Raw genomic sequence first — 20620 nt, 5'->3', positions numbered from 1 at the left:
TTTTAACACACATTGCCTAACGTATCTACATGTTGGATGTGCAAAGGATGGTCCCAAAAAATATTTTACAATTCGCATATAAATCACACGCTAATAATTTAAGAGACAATAAAACATTTATTATCCAGTTCATCAATTCAAACAAATAACCAAATCTCATTCTTCAAATTCAAGTGATCCTTGAGTTGAATCATAAATTTAGCATTTAACAAATCTATTTGTAAAATTATACTGGTAGAATAAGAAGTATATAACCATATACAGAAACAAAGAGTATATAGTTGATGGGATAAAACTTTTCTTACCTCAAGGAAATTGTTTCTGAAAAGTTTTGTGAAAGATATTGTTTGAAAGACCAAACTCTTCCTAAATATTACAAAGTGGAGTAACTTTTGAGAAGGAAGAAAATAAAGAAAGAAAAGTGAGATATAAAGATTAAGCTGAAAGAAACTTACTGAAATCAAGTAGAAAAAATATTCAAACTTGAATTTATGAGAGGTTTGGAGTTCTCAAGGTGATTTAACTATGGAAAGGAAGTGATAGAACAAAGAGTGATATAAGAAATGGTTGCTTGGCTTATAATTCAAGTTTTAAAATATTGGAATTACTTATATACCTTTTTTGCTCAAGACTTCTTGCTTGAGCGAGCGTATTTTCGTTTGAGCGAGACAACTAGACAGAAATTTCTACTCATTTGTCGATAATCTCACCTGAGTGAGATCACTCTCACTTGAGCATGACCTGATAATTGAGAGAGCTCCCATTTTGCTATCTCTTTTTGCTTGAGTGAGGGACTGTAATACTTTAAATTAATTTTCAAGTAATAATTTCACAAAATGGGAGTAATAAAATTTTTGTTTAAATAAAAGATCCCATCACAGGGTTTCATAAAACAATTCAAAACAATAAATGATTACAATTTATATCAAAGACTACTATAGGATTAATTTAGTTACATCATAATCTCAAAATACAATCTAAGTCTTATAGCAATTCATCCTTCCTTCACTAAGTTCAGTGCTAATCGTCTTGGTCACCTGAAAAATAAATGTAAGGATGAGTACTCTACATTATTTAACACACATAAACATAGAGACTTACCTCAAATACTACACATTTATTAACACATTTTAAATCATGCACCCACAAGACAAGCATCTCAATCTCAGTCACAATCATCATTCATCATCCATTCCAATTCAAGACACAACCGTTGCATTCACTGCACCAACATCTCATACACGTACACTTACTGCACTTAGCCATGCTCACCGTGGCACTGTGATCACAGTTTCATACTATGAATGGTCGTCGGTTAGCCTGCCTCACAGATACTGCATGAGCAGTCACGGGTCACTTAGCAAAGGTAGTGGTCAGAGGTCTAGTCAGGAGGAGAGTGTGTGGCTTATGGTACACTCACGCTCACTGTTGGTGTCACCATCACTCTCTCTTCCCCAAGGTATTTCTACCGTCCTCATCTTCCACACCTCCAGTGTATCGCTGAACCATTCACAGCATCATTACAACAACATTCAATATGCCCCATTCACACACATATTTCAACCACACACATTACTCATTCACAGCACACGGCACAAGTGCCCACATTCATTCACGGTATACGGCTCACTGGTCCACATTCATCTACCACACACAACACACTTATCCATTTCATACACACAACATTTCAACATGCCATCTATATTCATTTCCAACCATTTACATTATTCAAGGACACGCAAACATAGCTATTTGCCCATATTGGACTCAATCATTTCATTCATCACATTCAATATCAATTGCTCAACATGTTCATACATATTTCCTACTCTCTATCTCAGCCACATTACAACATTTAACGAAATAAACAGTAAATTAAACACAATGAGATAGGGTAAAGTTCCCCCTCCCCTTTACCTCAAATGAAGACCCACACACCAAAACAACAAGTTAGGTGCTCTCCCACACGAACTTTGACCTAATTACATGAGAAAACCCCATGTGAACTCAAGGAGAACCGATAAAATAGTGAGTGAGATGAGAAATCATAAACCCTAACCATGGAAACTCACCTCTAAGCATTCCCAACACAAATCCAACCTTCAATCTAGCTCACGAACGACTTTGGAGGCAATTTAATTGGTGGAATAGGGTTTGAGAGTGAGGGAATCAAAGAAATCTTGAAGGAAAAGTGAGAAATGAAGCTTTCCCAAACCCTAACCCCTTTAAATCCCTTTCTGGTCATGACACTCTTACTATAGTGAGATATTCTCGCTACAGCGACACCTTCTCATCTACATCGAAAAGCTCAGACAAAATTGTACTTTGATTTCTGCAGAATCTCGCTATAACGAGACCCTCTCACTATAGCGAGACTGCACCAAAAAATACACCTCAAACTATGGCTTTGTCGCTACAGCGAGGAACCTCTCGCTACAGCGACAAGGCGACAGTTTCACCCCCTTCTCCTAATGCCTTCTCACTACAGCGAAAACAACACAGTTTCATGCCTCTCGCCCAGGGCCTTCTCGCTACAACGAGAATGCCCTGCAGCAACATCTACACTTAGCCTGTACACACACACACACACACACACACACACACACACACATATATATATATATATATATATATATATATATTCAATCTATCCAGTCCAGTCAATCCAATCCATTCACTTCATACATATATGTACATATATAATAAATACACAACACATCAAGGTTCACGTAAACACTTATATTAATAAACAAGCTATATTACAAAATTTGGGGCGTTACAAGGACTCCTCATTTGAGCAAAAGGATAGTTGGAGAATCTTTATCCATTATCACTTAAACAAGAACGCCTCTTCCAAATCAGCTGATCTCACTTGAGCGCAAAATGCTGCAGTTTTCAAAAACTCTTCTATTAAAAAAATGCTATATATATATATATATATATATATATATATATATATATAAGGGTATTACAATGGCACATTAGTTTGATGTTAAAAAAAAGGTTAAAACTTCTTTGAATGCTTGTTAAATAGACATAAGAATTAGATTTTGGTATGATTATTATTAATTACTACATCTAGTGTTTGTTTTTAGTTGAATTTACGTAAGACATTGAAATTTTCAGTTATGAATTAGTGTAAAAAACTATGATATTGGCTTTTACTACACTAGAGAGCTAGATCAAGCAATGTTATAATGAGAATCGAGTTAGAATTTATGTTTTCTGCATGAGTGACAATTTTGGACGAAATTTGATTCCTAACAAATTGATTTATGTGCTTGGATATTCATCTTTTAAACATATTACTTAGATTTTCAGAGCATTTTGATTAAAATTTCTATGTTACAAGCTGATACCAAATTATCAATCTATGTTGTTCATAAATTCTATGCATAACCTAAGGATGATTCTTTTTCTTACAACATGAATATATGTATAAACAAAAAGAATCAAACTATATTAGGTGTTGGCATGAAATGAGATAAGACAAGTTGAGATTCAACCTTGGAAGATAATAAAGTACATCATAACCTTTTCGTAGTTGCCTCATATTATTGGGTGGTGAGCAACGCAAGACTATCCTAATTAATCTTTACTATCATCAAGAATAAAGGTAGTATAATGTGCATATAATATTGTTATCATTTATGAATATGAATTGTTACTTATTATAAATCAATGTTTTATATTATTATCAATTTTTAGAGTACACCTAATTCAACCAATAGAATTATAAATACTTACCCTTCATTTTTATTTATTTTTTTATATTTTTATCTTATATTTTAGACAAAAGTGAAAGTGATTTATTTTTTTATATTTTAGACAAAAGTGAAAGTGAAGCTTTGCACAGTAGATGAATGCATGTTCTAGAACACTTTGAGTTTTTATCGTTGTTGGTAATGATCTTAAAAAAATTTTGAAGAGCGACTAGATTATAAATTTTTTATTTGTAAATGTGTTTTGATCCTTAAATGATAAGTTCTAAATATGACATGATAAGTCCGTATTTAGACCCTCTTTTACAGTTCATATATTCATGTTTGATCTTTATTTTATTTAGGTTTTATATTGATTTATATGTTAATTGTGCACTTTAGTATGAAGAAGCCATAAGTAGATTTAAGGTGCGTTTTGGGCCCAAATTGATGAAAGATCATAGCTTCATAGCAGTTAGCACGTCTAGACCCTTTCAACAAGCATAGAGGTGCTTTGAGCCCATGCACAGACGTGCTTAAGGCCTTGCACGACTATGCTTATCTGCGGGAAGCCCAATTATGAAGAGTTTTTAGGGTTTTCAAACTCTATAAAAGAGAGACCTCGGGCATCCTATTGGACACCGTTTTATATCTTGTCTTTAGCTTTCTGATACACTTCTATCTTGTCTCTCTTGCATGGGATCTTTGGCATACTCTTAGTGAGACTTGAAACTTCGAGTCACTGTATTTGAAGATTGGAAACTCATCTCATTATAGTTTGCTTTTCTCTATAGTTTTGTTTATGATTATTATAGTTCTTTCCTTTAACATGAGTAAATAAGTCCATAGCTAGGGCTATGAGAACTCTTGTTCATGAATTTATAGAATTCTGATGTTTGAATCTAAATTTGGTTTCCGTTCGTGATTAGATTTTATCCTATTGTGCTTCTTTGTTAGTCCTAATTAATTATATCGTCAGACATCTTGTACCTCAGTTAGTTAATGGATCTATAGGATAAAACAAGACAAAGGATTAGGTAGACCAAACTAATATTTCTCTTCTAATTGTTATTAAATTAACAAGTTTATAGTTGTTTTATACTTTTTTGAATTAATGTCTTGCATGACCATTGGAGATATTAATTTAGAAAAAAGAATATTAATATTGCATGACTATTGGGTATTAAAAGTATTTATATGAATGATTGATAATCACAAAGAAATCAAATTTAGAGTTAAACAGAAAAATAATATAAAAGATTAAATGAGTAAACCCATATGTCTTAGGTTTCTCTCCAATAATTTCAACCAAGACATGCATTGTGTTCTTTATTCTAATTTTTAGAATTGATTTTATAAATTCTTATTTTGATTAATCTCGTATCTTTGTAGCTCAAACAATTAAATTAGAAAATTCTTATTAATTGAAAATCAATCCTTATGGGATGATATTTCGAGAACTTAATCTAAGAACCCTTTATTACTTCTCAACAGGTATATTTGTCCATCGAACATGACACTCTGAGTTTACGTTGAAATTAATTTTAAATGATATTACTATGTAGAATGTATTGATGGATTTGGTGCCATTGATATACATTACCTTATAATATTTTAAGCATTTGAAATTTTGATGTTGACGCCAAATTGCAATTATAATATTACTGTACGGTATAGAGTAGCTTAATTCAGGATCACACTATAAATTTTTGCAAGATTCAAATTATTATTTTCTTATCCAATCAACTAAACATCAAAATAAAATTTATCATAAAAATAAATTCTATCAATTATGCATAAAACTTGTATTTATAGTTTTTAACAATAAAATAAAATAAGGTGCTATACAATACCTTCCTCCTTTAGTTCCTATTGTTATTCCTAAAATCTAAGAAAGAATTATCCTTTTATATGGTCAAAACCTTATTCTTTGCCACAACTGAATATTGAAAATTGAAACTTCTATTTATTTTTCTTTTATTTGCCCCACTTTTTTTCACTTTAAGAATTTGATTTTTTAAAGTATACTTAATATATTATAAATTTTACAAATGATTTCTACAATTTGATTTTAAAAGATATAATTTAAATTTTTTAAATTTATAATTACTCTTATAAATTATTTTTCAAAATACATTATCTGAAAGTACTAAAAAAAGTGATGCAACTAATAAAAAAACAAAAAGAATAAAAAATATTTTCATTAAATACTTTGGACATAATTCAATAACCTCAAGGCCCAAATTTTGATTTAGCTTACTTAGAAATATCCCCTCCCCCTAAATTTTTTCTTCAACTAGTATTGTATGCTTCTTCTGACCGAGAACAAAAGTATTGTATGCCTCTTTCTAGCTTTGACTACAACATGCCTTGCTAACCTAACGTGTTCGAATGAAGATTTTGTCAACTAATGAGTTTGATTTGGTTAATTCCAAATTTTATTTATGGTATCTGGAGAATGTTATTTTATCCATCTATTACTAAAATTCAAAATTCATCCAAACCATTCATTTACTTCTGATTGCTTTAGAGGATGATAAGGATGAAGGTAGCTTTAGGAAATATAACTATTCGAAAAACTATGTGAGAAAGAGAATCCTATAGAGTAGAAAGAATTCTGATAAATATTATTACTGAGAATAATAGATGACAAGAGTCTTATGTACAATCTGAATATCCTCCAACATTTCCTCAAATTATTGATATCAGTTAGCTAAGACCAAGGCTCACTACTTAAAATATCAAAAATAACTGCTCCCTGATTACATATATCTTAAAATATCAATTAAGCCATATTAGAGGAAGATTAAATGATGTTTATGTTTTTGGTCATTGGGGAGGGGGAAAGAGATGTGAGATTCTTCAAGATCTAGGATTTGAACCCTATCATATAAATGTAAGCTCTCACTGCTTAAGCTATCAAGAATTAAATGATATTTAAATATAATTTTTTAATAGAAGTATTTTCACAAGAAAGGATGGAAACATGTCATATAGTTTGACCTTTTTAATAAACAAACAAGGCTTAGACTTTTTAGAAGGCCTGTTTAAGTAAATAAGTTAGGCCTGAGTTGTTTACAAAGCCTGTTAAGCCTAACAAGCTGGCCTATATATATATATATATATATATATATATATATATATATATAATTTAAAAATAAAGTTGTCAAAAAATGTTTAAATAATAAAGTTATTTAATAATAAATTATCATAATTGTTACATTTAAATAAGTTAAAGAGTGGTTAAGTTTTTGAACAGGAACAAGACACAATCAAAACTAAACGAAATAAAATTTAAAAATAAAATCATAATATTATATTAATATAATTTTTTATAGTCTTAATTTATTATTATTAATATTTAATTATTTAATTAATATATTATGTTTAATTCTTTTTCTTTATAATAAATAAAAATTATTTAAATATGAATTATATTTTATTCAAAACTAAAATTTTATAAAAAAAGATAGAAAAAATAAAATAAAAAAAATTCAATATACAATGTATATATATAATAAGACCATATAGTAAATAATATAAATAATATAATTTTAAATAAATTATATATAATAATATATATACTTTTTGTAACTTACTACGTGTTTTATTTTTATTGGTATAATTTTTTTGAGTAAGGTTACTATAAAAAAAAAAATTAAATACCAAGTCCACAACATACAGTCACACATGTCAGGCCTATAATATATTATTAAAAAAATTTATAATATTTTGTATTCACTAAATGTTAATTGAATGACTATTTGGTATTGAAATAGATTTAGATGGAGTTTTGAAAAAAAAAAAAAAAAAAGAAACAGTGTCGGTGAACAGTACTTCCAACGTGAACAATAAATTTCAAAATTTTTTCCTATAAATAGGGGTTTCACAAAATTTTCATTGCTTTACACTTCTCAAAGGTTCCAAGGCCATATATTACAATTTTCTCTCATAGTAGACCCTCCTAAACTTAGATTTCTCTCCAGATCTATGATTTTGCGTCTGTTATAAGGGATTTGAAGTAAGTTTATCTAAGTTTGAAGTTAGATTCACCATTTGTTTCCCTTCTTCTTCTCTTTCTCATAGAAGTTCATGATGTTTTTAGGAGAAACTCTGTTCTAAAGCCAAATCTTTGATGAATCTTGCGTTAAAATAAATAACATTCGTTAAATCTGGTGTGAATCATCGTTCTAAGATAAAGGGAGCTTACTTTAGCCTATGAACTATGTTTTGGACAGTTTGATATGCTATTAAAAAAAAGTTTGAGTTAGTTTTGTTAAATCTCTTTGATAAAAGTTGAGACATAAAAGATTTAATACTTGAAAGTTATTTTTCTATGCTGTAACTGCTGATAACTAATTTAATAACACTGAGATTTGACTTATTTATTATAAACTTATCTTAGCTGAGCTGTTGAAATGATTTTAGCTGTACTGCATCATTTTGAGATATATGTCTTGCATTATTATAGAGCTGAGTTACATGTTTAGGTAGATAGACGTGTAACGATAGAGCATGTTGAGTTGTGCTATCTGGATCCAGATACTGGAATAGATCGCTCCTGAACCGGCTCAGTTCCTTCTGGATTATTTAGGTTATGAAACTAGTTAGAATCGTTTTCATGTTATGCATTAGATAGGCTAGGAATACATGAGATTGTTACTGTGAGTAATATTTTGTTCTCTCTCTATATATAATTTTATTTTATTTTTGTAAGCTCACCCTTGCATTTATATCTATGTTGTTGTGTGCGTGTGTACTGCGATGATCATACGGTGGTACGTGAGCAGATGTAGCAGATGTTGCATCGACTTCACAGGCTGAGGGGCCAGTGGATAATTGTTAGATAGCTGGAGTCGAGTGATTTTGCATTAAAAAGTCTCTTCTTTTATATTTTGAAATCTTATATAGAGGGAGTTATGTAGTAAAACTTTTGTGTATTTAAGTATTATGAATTAAATATAATATTATGTTATTTTGTTGGATATTTATTGTTAGGAACTTTGTTTATTTTGAATGAAAAGCGAATCTTACACTTATATTCTCTATTATTTATCTATCTTAAATAAGTAAGTGATGTAAAAATAATATTCTCGGTTCCTTATAAAAAAGAGTCGTGACAATATATCTAAATATAAATATCAAATTTTAAATAATTATTTTTAATAAATTTGACATAGATGTAGATAGATTTTTTCTTAAAAAATATAGTTGTTAATATACATTTGAAATTTAATAATTAATAAATATTTACATAAATAAAAAATATAAATAAAAAATTATATTATTAATTAATTTATGAATTTATATATAATATATAAATATATATTTTAATGTATTGTATCAGTAATATTTTCTATATTATATTAATGTTATAATGTAGTTAATTTTAAGTATATTTGTTAATTTAAAATAAAAAATTAATAAAATAAATAAAATTAAATATTTTATAATTATTTTTTTAATTTAATAGTTGTTATTATTGTCATTAATTATATATATATATATACACAGTGTATTGAGTTTAAATTTTTATATTAAGTTTTATAACTTATTTTTTTATTAAGATAAAAGTTTAAAAATATAAGTTATTTTAATTTAAATATAAATTTTATTAATTCTTAATATGTTCGTATGTTATTTGTCTGCACCCATGAATTTTATAATATCAATATTTTTTATTTATAATTTTTATAATAACAATATTTATTTACTTTTTAAAATATAATAATTCTCTTTTAGTTGATTCAATAAATTTTGTTAGTGTTATTTTTTGTTATTAATTTTGTGTTTATTGTAATTTTATTTGTTGAATATAAGATGTGTTTATACAAATAAAATATATTTATCATAAAAAAATAATTAAAATTATTAATACTTTAATAATTTTATAAAATTAAATTAAAAAAAATAAAAATATAAAAATTTTATAATATAAAAATATTTATAATTAATACTCAAATAATATTTTAAAAATTATTTATAAAATTATATAAAAAATTATTACAATTATTTAATAATGATCAATAACAAAAATAAAAATTTAAAAATATATAAACTAATTTGATAATAAAATAATTATATTTTTATTAATATTAAAATATTTTATTTTGTAGTAAGCTTTATTAATAGGCTTCAGGTCAGGCCAAACTACCTCAGGACATACTGAAAATATTTCACGCCTAATGCTGACCCAAAAATATAAGATTTCCAAAGCCCAAAGGGGAACCGCGGACCATTGTTTTCGCCTTTACCGGGTTAACTTAAAACATACCAAAATACCAAACCCTGGATAATAAAAATCATATATCAAGAGATAACTCCTTATCGGCGGAAACCACTTAAATCTTGAGCACAATCCTAAAAAATGAACCACCAATACTCGTGTTTAGGTGTTTGTGTGCCAAAACATCAGAAGGCTATTTCCAACATAAATAGCAAACGATAAGGACTGTGCGGAATGCGTCATATTAAAAATTAGATAGGCCAGATTAGAATTTATTAAAGAACTAAATTAGAATGAAAATAAAACAATTTATTCCATGACTGGTTATCAATACACATAAGTTTGCTCAAATTCAGAAAAATACAGGAGCTTTCTCCTCAACCTAGATATTAGCTAACTCGTTTCATCTTGGCCTGGACACAGCTTTCCAGACAAGAATAAGCAATGGCGTTTACAAACTGCATGCTACAGCAACTACAGTTAGTACCACTATTGGGATAGCATTTGTCAAGAACTTCAATCAAATCATACCATGGGAACCTGCTGTGTCCAACAGCACTGCTTTAATTTTCTCAGGGAGGACATCCTGACCTCTGCATTGCTGGCACAAACCATGAAAGACTAGAAATCAAAAACAAAACTTGAGGGCAATAACAAACAGATGTGAATGAGGTCAAAATTGAAGATCAAACACTTGTTATAAAACAACTTTGAGAGAAGCCTCGTAAGACATTTTACCCTTAAAATTTTGCAGTGCATTTTGTTGTTTTTAGATGGAAGAATAGGAGGGATTGGTTTTGATTTATTAAAGATAATTCACAAATATCCAAGTAAATTTCATCTTATTAAACCTGGAGTCCCCTCTCCCTTAAAGTAATTCAATATACATTTTGTTTTATGGAGTAAAAAGCATTCTGACAACCATTAATCAAAATAATCAATAGTTAATTTTCAGACTAAATGAAAAAAGATGGAACCCTATGATTTCCAGCTAAAGTTTTTGCAATGGTCACCTCTCCTAACTGACAAGCAAGCATCATGCATATAACACAGTTTGTTAAACGAAGGGAGGATGAGATTGCTAGTTTTACAGTGGCTCACCATGTTTGTCATCTGTTAAGAATTGATAATTAGTTCACTCGATGTTATAGTACAAGGCGTAATTCACTGAGTTCATGTGTAATAATAATTGAGAAGCGGAACTGGGTTCCCAAACTGAGGTATCATGCATATCTCTACTAACTAACTTGCTAGTTGCTACCAAAGTACTTGTCATTCATTTCATCCTAGCCATGATACAATGTGCTATTGCCCAAATAAAAACCAATGGCAAGCATAATCATAAAAGGTAAGAAATAAAAAGGAAATGATTGATGTAAAACACGGCACAGGAAAAAACTACAACATACCTCAGCTCTAAACACGTCTAAAGCAAAACCATTGAAACAGCTGAGAACAGCCTGCTGAACATCCAATCCGAGGTTATCCAATGCCCTCATGGTGGAAAGCAAAAGACCTGGTCTGCGGCCACAAAACATGTGGATATTGACAGCTCTCCCTTCCCTTACCTTAACCTCCACCTATAAATTTCAGGAAAACTAAAGTTGTCAAGTCAAAACAATTTCCTAAGTTACTCCACCAAGAAGTTCTGTGAGCAGAAAAGAATCCCCCAAATCTAATTGTTGATAATTGGTTTGCATTAAACATCATAAGATTCAAGCTACTCATAACTACTAAGCTCATTTTATGACATTAAAATAAGATTTCTCAACATCAGATACAATAAGCAGATTTTAAATAACAATGTTGATACAATTATTATCTTTTAGAACTGTTTCTGTAAATTTAATTAGAATTTTTTTTTTATCATTGAAATAATATTATTACAAGGTGAAAAGGCAGTAAAACAATATACAAAAAGGTATGTCAAACATTTCAACTACGTTTACACATTCACATGACAAGTGTATCCATTTCCTAGCATTTTAGATCAATTAATAAGTCCTGTGATGCAAGTACATCTGCACCAATACTTCTCAGTTCTTGAATGATCATCACATATATCTGCAATACTTCATATGCTTAATGGGTGTCATTAAAGCAAAAAATGACAAAAAGCTGAAGCAAAAATTAACAAGAAAAATATCAGAGTTAAGAGGTGCTAATGTTTAAAAGGTACATCTTCATTCGCCAGACAAAAGAAATTCTAATACAGGACATGCAGTATGTCTGAACAGGTGATCAGCATTTGTCCTGTTCAAAAACAGATGAAACATTGCACCCTATTATTTGTGGTAAGGCATGTTAAGCAAAGCATAAGAAATTTTCTTGAGCTTCCTAAAATGTAATGCACCATAACATTAGCAAAGTGTAATTGAGTAATTTCTATATTGGTCTTACAATAAATGTGGTACAGTCCACATGCATGAAATATGCAAACTCTGAAGTTCAATATTTTTGGCAAACAGGTAGCACACTATATGATGCAAGTCATAATAAAAAAGGGAGACAATCATTCAAATTCGATGTTCTTTATCATCATCAAATTGAATGCATCATACATTTATACTTGTTCGCCATGTGAGAAGTCAAAATCAAAGCAGGATCACTTGTGACATTTTAACATGGTCTTGCAAGCAACTAGTGACAAAATGGACTAGAGCTATTGGGGCACATGGTCCATCTTGCTTGCAGGTTAAAAGAAAAAAGAAATCTAAACCCACAACAGATTGTAGGGTAAAGGAGTTACCCTCCTAAATGAATAAATAAAAGTTTGTTTTTTTGTTTGGGGGGGACCGAGTCATAAAATAATTCAGATACATAAACAAGCCACTAAATCAATTATTGTCAAAGATCCAAATAATTCAAAGCAACATGAAAGAGTTTTTGTTCTTAACACACCAACTGACAAGGATGAATAACAAATTTGCACTAAGGTGAAAAAAACCTTTGCTGATTGGTGTTTTGGGCTTGGCAAAGAGCTCAGACACAGTTCTTCCTTCACCCGGCAGGGAAGGATCGGCAGGGTGGGCGTCACAGGTGGAAGCGATGAGCTAGGCGAGCTTGACTCTAGCTCATTATGAAGCTCATTAATCCGCTGAAGTAACTCCTTCAAGTAGTCAATTGCATCCCCAAGTATTGAAGCCCTGTCCATCTAAATATTACAACAAATATAAGATTAGCTTCTGTTATCCCAAACACATCAAGTGAGCAAATTTGGTGATGTCAATAACCAAATTAAAAGCAACCACCACACCAACACAGGTTAAATTTCAGATTCATAAAAACAGCCATGCATGTAATAACTACATGTCATTTATGTTTAAAACACATACTTCATAATTATTCCATATAACCAATCATTCCACAAACATTAGAATTAGTCCACCAAACAAGAAAAAGGTAAAAAAAGAAGCTTCAAACCAAATATTTTTCTATACCTTGCTAATCTTTGGCACAACAGACCTAAGCATGTACAACCTATCATTGAGCTTCTTCCTACGCCGCCTCTCAGCCATGAGATTCTTCGCTGGCAACCCCTTCTTCTTCCCCTTCTGTTCTCCACCATCGACACCATTATTATTCTTCTTCTTCTTATTATTATTAACACAATTATCATTATCATTGTTGTTTGCATTCAAATTATTGCCCCCATTCTCCTCCAACTTTACAACCTCATCAGACTCATAATTCAACCCTTCCTCAACCTCTCCTTCTTTACCACTCTTCCTCTCCAATCCGAACCACCGTGGCACCGAAACCTCCAATTCCCCCAACTTCCCGGCCCCGCTGTGACCGCCATGGAGCGCGGCCCGCTTTTGAAACAGAGTAGGCGGCGCAGCCACCGGAGGAACCTCCTCGAGTGGCCTCAGAACCTTAGCCGTGCTCAACAACGGAACGTCCGAAGCGCCGAAAGCTCCCTCTTGAGGAAACTCGCCGGCACTGAGTTGGGCAGCACGAGTTGCCGCGAACTCGGGGTTCGAACTCAGTTCGAGGGGCAAGAAGAGAACAGGGGAACTGGAAGAAGGAAACGGAGCGAGGAAACCGCTATTAGAACCCAAATCGAAGGCATTGTCGAAGGGGTTGTTGGCATTAACATTGAAGAAAGAAGGGAAGGACGGTTTAGTTGGGTCGAGAGTGAAGGAGGGTGCAGAAGAAGAGGAATCTAAAGGCTCCATCAGAAACGACGCGTCGTTTTGGAGAAGGTCCTGGTGAGGCGGGTTCATGTACCAGTCACCTTCCACTTCCAGCATGGATTTGAAGGAGAGAAGAGCAGCAGCATCCATAACGACGTCGTTTCTGTGGTGATTAGTGTTGTCATCGTTATTAATGTTAGTTCTGGTCCATGCTTTCTCTTCTTCGTGTTGGGGTTCCATCCAAGGAACGTTGTGAGTGTTGTTAGCTCTTGTTGGTAGCATCTCTACTTTTTTGTAAGAGGAGTTAAAGTGAGAAAAAGGTGAAGAGCTTTAAGCTTCTTTTAATAAAAAAGCTCAGAGAAAGAGAATGGTTGGAGATTGAGTGAGAAATGAAGCAAAGGAAGAAGTTCTAAGTTTGAACGTTATGTATATGATCAGACGGTGTGTAAGGTGTGCACTGCGGTGTTGCTTATCTCTCTGTCTGCTCTGAGCTGTGTTTCGCTGCCGTTTTAACTTCCTTCGGATGCCTTTTATGGGGGGAAAAATAACAATAAAAATGATTTTTTTATTTTTTTATTTACATTCGTTAAACAAATGGAAAAGAAAGAAAATGTAAATCTTAAACTGTGAATAAGTTAACATTTTTTAAAATTAATAATTTACTGCAATTAGGATAAGTACAGGTTTTTCTGTATTATATAATATTGAATTAATATAATATTTTAAAACTCAATAAATGAGATGTGTGTTATTTCTTATTTTATGATAATTATGAGAATTTTGTTAAATAACAAACATGTATTGAAGAAAGTGTGTGAATTCATTTGTTGTTAAAAGAAACTGCTTTAGTTCCTTTTTTACAGAAATAGTAAACAAACGAAACGCTCGCATTAAAAGAAATACATTATTTTGTAAATATGGTAATTTTGTTTATGGAAAATTGATATTTTAGGTATATATTTTTTCAGGATGGTTTAACTGTGCAGCGCGAGAGGCTCGTGTTTTGTGAATAAAAAATATACAGTCAAAATGCTTTTCACAAAAGTATATTTCAGTTATGGAATTAAATGTTTATAATAAATTAAAATTAAATAGTTAATTGATGTAAATAAATTAATAATTTTTTATAGAAAATGTTGAATTTTTTTTAATATTTTTCCATTCTAAATGTGTGTTCAAAATTATTTTTAAAGAATTTGAAATTTAATCTATGAAATATTTAATAGACATTAAAAATTGTTCTATGCTTATTTTTTGTCTATTTACCTTTGATGTAAGTGAAATGCTTAAAAAGGAAAAACTTAACAAAACTAGTATTTTTATTTTAAGGTTGATTTTAATTTCATTTTTAATATTTTATTTAATTTATTCTTAATCTTGTATCAAGTGGCGTTTTAATTTTAATTAGGAAATATGTCCGTGCCGGTTTGTTTTCTTTTTATTAAATTAATTTATTTTAAAATATAAAATATATAATTTAAATATAAAAAATATATAAATATAATAAAAAATTATTTGTCAAAATAAATTATTATTTAAAATTATTTAAAATATGTATAATTTAGTATTTCTTAGCATAAAACAAAATAAACATACAAATGTCTTATTTTTAAAATATAAAACTATAATTTACATTGTTTCATAATATTATAAATCATTTATTATTATAAAATTTTAAATAAATAATTATAACAAAAAATTATTAAATATAATAATTTTTTTAATATAAATTGTAAAATTTAAATAAAAATCTTTATAATTTTTTATTTATATATTTGTTTATATTTATTGAATTAAATTTATATGATAAACTATCTATTTATAATTATAATTTAAAATTATTAATAAAATTTTACTATGTAATTATTAAAACATGATATCATATTTTTTTTAATAATAACTTATTAGACTAATATATAAAAAAAGTAAAATATTTATTCAACTAATGTATAAAATTTTATAAATCTGCTTCGAATATCAATATACACAAAACTATATGTTAATATTTAAAAATAAAAATATATTAAACTTTTTATATATAAATAAAATTACTATACAAAATTATTGTAAATAAAAATTAATAATAATATAATATGTATACTGAATTTAAAAGTTTACTTTTTGATAAAAAAAAATATAGAATTGGCTGTAATATTTAAATGTAATGTATGTAATGTCATGTAATGTAATATATGTAAAATTGACTGCACCTACTTATTATTCTATGCATTAAATTTTGAAACGTATAAAGTTATCTTTATATATGTGACTCCATTTATTTATTACTCCATATATTAAAAGTTGAAACTTATAAAGTCACTCTTACGTACACTCACTTATTATTCTATGCATTAAAATTCACACTTTTATTTTTTATTCATCTGTTGTTGAATTCAGATTGTTAAGAAAAATACATTTATCTTCATTGGAACTTGTTGTTCTCCTACAATATAATGAAAAACATAAAAGTAAAAAATTACTTGTGATAAATATAAGAAAATAATAAGCGATTTGATACAAATTAATCAATTAAAAATAAGATTCAATACATTATATCATTTAAAAATAATACGACTTTATGCTTACTCAAAAAATAAATTGAAATATATAACACAATTTAGTGAAATAAAATAAAAAAATATCAAAGTTGAAAATACATGTACTTACGTGGGTAAGTAATTCTTGACTACTGATATGGTTACAAAATATAAAGAAAAAAATATAACAATAGAAAAAATGATGAATAAATTTTTAAAAATTGTATAAATATGACTTATATAAATAGAGAAGAAGTCATTTCTGAAGATATATGAAAAGTCACAAAATAAGAAATTAATATAATAAAAATTATTTTTTTATTCACACATTCAATGTATATTTTAATTTTTGAAATATATATGAACTATATATTATATTAAACTAATTAATAAAATTATTTAAATATGTAAACTTGTCTTTTCATTAAAAATGTAATTTAACAATATATATTATAAACTCATAATTTTACAAATATTTTAATTTTTGAGATATATATTGAACTATATATTATCTCAAACTAATTACTAAAATAATTTAAATATGTAAACTTGTCTTTTCATTAGAAATTTAATTTAATAATATATAATATAAACTAATAATTTTATAAATATATTTTTTATTCAAATTACATTTTAGTATTTGAAGTAAATATTGAAATATAAATTAAATTAAACTAAACAATAAAATAATTCAACGTATATAATATAACCAGAAATTCTAGTAAAAAAAATTTTAAATACAATTTATCAAATCTAATAAAAAAATTTTAAATGCAATTCAAAAATAAATATGTATGAATAAAATATAATTTTAATTCATAAGTTATACGTTTCAAATTTTAATTCATAAAATAATAAGTGAGTGCACATAAGAATGACTTTATAAGTTTCAAATTTTAATGCATAGAGTAATAAGTAAATAGAGTCACATATATAAAGATGACTTTATGTGTTTCAAAATTTAATACATAAGATAATAAGCAGGTGCAGTCAATTTTACATATAAATAGATAAGGTGGATCATTATTAAATATAAAAATAAGCTAAGTTACCTGTCCTTTTTAAAGTATAGTCTGACTTGACCTATTTAAGTAATAAATATAATTTAAATTTTTAAAAAGACTTAATTAATTAAATAGGTCAGATTTGAACTTATGAAAAAATTAAATATAATTACATTAAATAAAATTTTGAAATAAATGAAATCTTAAATTTTAATTCTAATTTTTCATTAGAAATAAAGAGTGTCCTTACTACATACATTTTAAGAAAGAGAATCCTTCTTACTAGAGTTTTTTCAGTTACTGTTGTTTGATCTGTTGTATGCATAACGCTAATTTGTATTTGTTGTCTTGATTACGTGTTTTGATGAAAGAGAAATATGTAATTTTATTAAACATATTTAAGATGTTAAACTATTTTTTTTTATAACTTATTTAGATGTAGGCCTTATGACCTTTTTAAAAAACATACATATTTAAATGGTTTAATAGCCTATTTATAAAAAAAAATTAATGACTTATTGAAGGTTTAATACGAGTAGACCATTAAAAAAAACTAATAAGACAAAGTATGTTTCTAAAAAAGTCACACTAAGTTTAATAAAAAGTCTATGATAAATAATAAGTAAGATTTAGACTTCAAAATTATTAAACAAACTAGATCTTTTTATGCAAAATCTAGTCTATTTCCATCCCTAACATCATTATCATAAATCATTGTCAAAATGTAAAAAAAAAATGCTATGACTCGTTGATTATAATTTAGTAATTTCTATGGTGCCTTATAAATCAATAGGACATTCTATATCTTTTTTTCACACGTAAAACAATTATATCCTTTAATCTTTAAGAGAGTAGAGATATGACGATTGTCAATTTAAAGAGTGTATATCCACTCAAGTTTACAAGTATTATAACAAGTATCAATTTGGTAATTTCTACAGTTGTCTAGTTTTTATAAAATTTAACACAAATATAGGAAAGACTAAAAGTAAATGTTTATGCTATTATTTGAGCCATGTAGTAAGTTATGACAAGTTTGTCATTAACTTTATTAGCAATGTGCTTGGACTAGAGCTACTGTTGTTGGGCTTTTTTACTCCAATGGAGAAAAATTAAAAACAATTTATTAAAATCTTGCTCAATCAAGAGACGACATATGTTACATTTCATGGAGTGAAGACAATCATATATATGCCACTCTAGGGTATAGGACACATGGCGACCATCCAAACTTACTAATGTTTGAAATGTGTCACTCCATGTCAATCATGCAACCGGTGAAGCTTCTTGAATGTGCACCACTTCATCTGCACAATGTATTCAAGCCTCTTGTACATCTATTTAATAAAAAAGAATAAAGCTTCACATGTAAGTAAAAATTCTTAATATAATACTATATGAAATTAGAACACCAAAGATAATTATAAATATTAATAATAATTATAATAAATTTTTAAGTTTGTGTTGAAGACATAACCTTTGTTATAAAAGTCGTTGTGTTTTAACTCTAAATTTTATGAGAACTAATAAGTTAGATCTTCCTTTATAATTCACTCTCCCAAATCACAATTCTTTAATGGAGCAAGTTATGGAGCAACTCATGTAATTGTATGATTTTTATTAATGACTAAACAAGAGATTTAGCCAAATATACCAAGTACTAACTGTAGTTCCTTTCCATTATAAGCTTTTGGGTTAAGACTTATGCTTTAATTCACATTAATCAATTATAGATATCAAAGTCTAAACAAATGAATCACTTAAATTAATTATTAGAATGACTTATTTATGTACTCCATCTGGATTATGAATTAGTTCATTTCTTTTAAAAATAAAACAACAATTAATCATAGTTCACAAAGAATTATTAGATAAATCTACCATTCTCTCAACTTGGACAAAATCAATTGTATAATTTTAATTAAAAAATAGGTTTTACAATGACCTTTAAGCTAATGGCTAATTGTATAATGTTGCCACATTTTAAAAAACACATGATCAATGATGCAATATCTGAAGAAGACTCTATCCAATCAAAGTCCAATAATATCAAATTATAGTAATTGTTATATCCTTTATTTATAGAGGACTTTGCATGGTTACAAATATTACCAACTCTATCGACTAGTTACAAATATTAACAAAGAAAATGACACGTTAATGTGATCCAAAAGCTAAATCATCATTTTCTTTGTTAGTCCTTTCAATTTCTTTCACATGTTTTAAAGGAAAAAAAATTACATGGTATTTTGAAAAATCGTCATGCCTTAACTCTAAAAACTAGCATAGTGGTCCCAATGACGTCGAACTCAAAATTTGACCATGATACCTTAGTTTCAAATGACATTGATTGCAACATCCCTATTTTTTATTATTCTTATTTAAATGGTAATTTCATTGTTTTAAAACGAAGAATAGATAGGAGTTAGGATTTAATATAAGTAATAAAAAGACTCATACTTATATAAGATGAAATTATGAGATGAGATCAATGTGTAAACTAATAATTAATGGGATATAATTTTTTAAATTAATTTTGTTTAATTCTTGTTCACCTAAGGCAATACACATATGAATTAGATTTAGTCATTGAAAGATAAAAATAAAAATTTAGCAATAATTAGTAAAATTAGCCAAAATGGTCAAGAATTTAGTTCAACGAGCCTTAAAATATTAACTCTTTATTTTATAAGTTGATGATGTCTTGGAAGCCCATAATTTTTATCACATATTGCTAAGTGTAGAAGCATATGGGAATGTTCCAAAAGACCAAAGAAAAATTGTACAAAAATCTTGTCTTTGGTCTTGCGCGTGAAATTGGACTAAGGAAGGAGAAAACTTTGGCAACAATTCAAAGACCAAACCTTAAGTTCATTTGCAAAAATAAATTGAATGAAAGTATAAGACAAAGTACCATAATTTATGAGGCAAATACAATTAGAATTAAGGACCAATGAGATAAGAGAACTGTAACGCCCCGAATTTTGTAATATTAATTATTGTTATTTATATAAAT

The 20620-nt window shown here is 28.3% G+C and overlaps 1 protein-coding gene across 1 annotated transcript; it reads right to left on the bottom strand.

The window, feature by feature from the left end:
- Positions 1 to 10205: 10205 nt before the first annotated feature.
- Positions 10206 to 14561, bottom strand: LOC113867371 (transcription factor ICE1-like). The gene is made up of 4 exons (XM_027502652.1): positions 13368 to 14561; positions 12875 to 13081; positions 11337 to 11507; positions 10206 to 10528 (listed from the first exon to the last, which is right to left on the bottom strand). Exons 1-4 carry the CDS (start codon positions 14343 to 14345, stop codon positions 10448 to 10450), a joined length of 1437 nt encoding a protein of 478 aa, XP_027358453.1. The 5' UTR covers positions 14346 to 14561; the 3' UTR covers positions 10206 to 10447.
- Positions 14562 to 20620: the final 6059 nt, after the last annotated feature.

The sequence above is a fragment of the Abrus precatorius genome, unplaced genomic scaffold (assembly GCF_003935025.1).
Source record: "Abrus precatorius isolate BTA unplaced genomic scaffold, Abrus_2018 Scaffold5, whole genome shotgun sequence".
Taxonomy (NCBI): domain Eukaryota; kingdom Viridiplantae; phylum Streptophyta; class Magnoliopsida; order Fabales; family Fabaceae; genus Abrus; species Abrus precatorius.
Note: the sequence above shows the minus strand (reverse complement) of the source record. Positions and strands in the feature narration are given on the sequence as shown.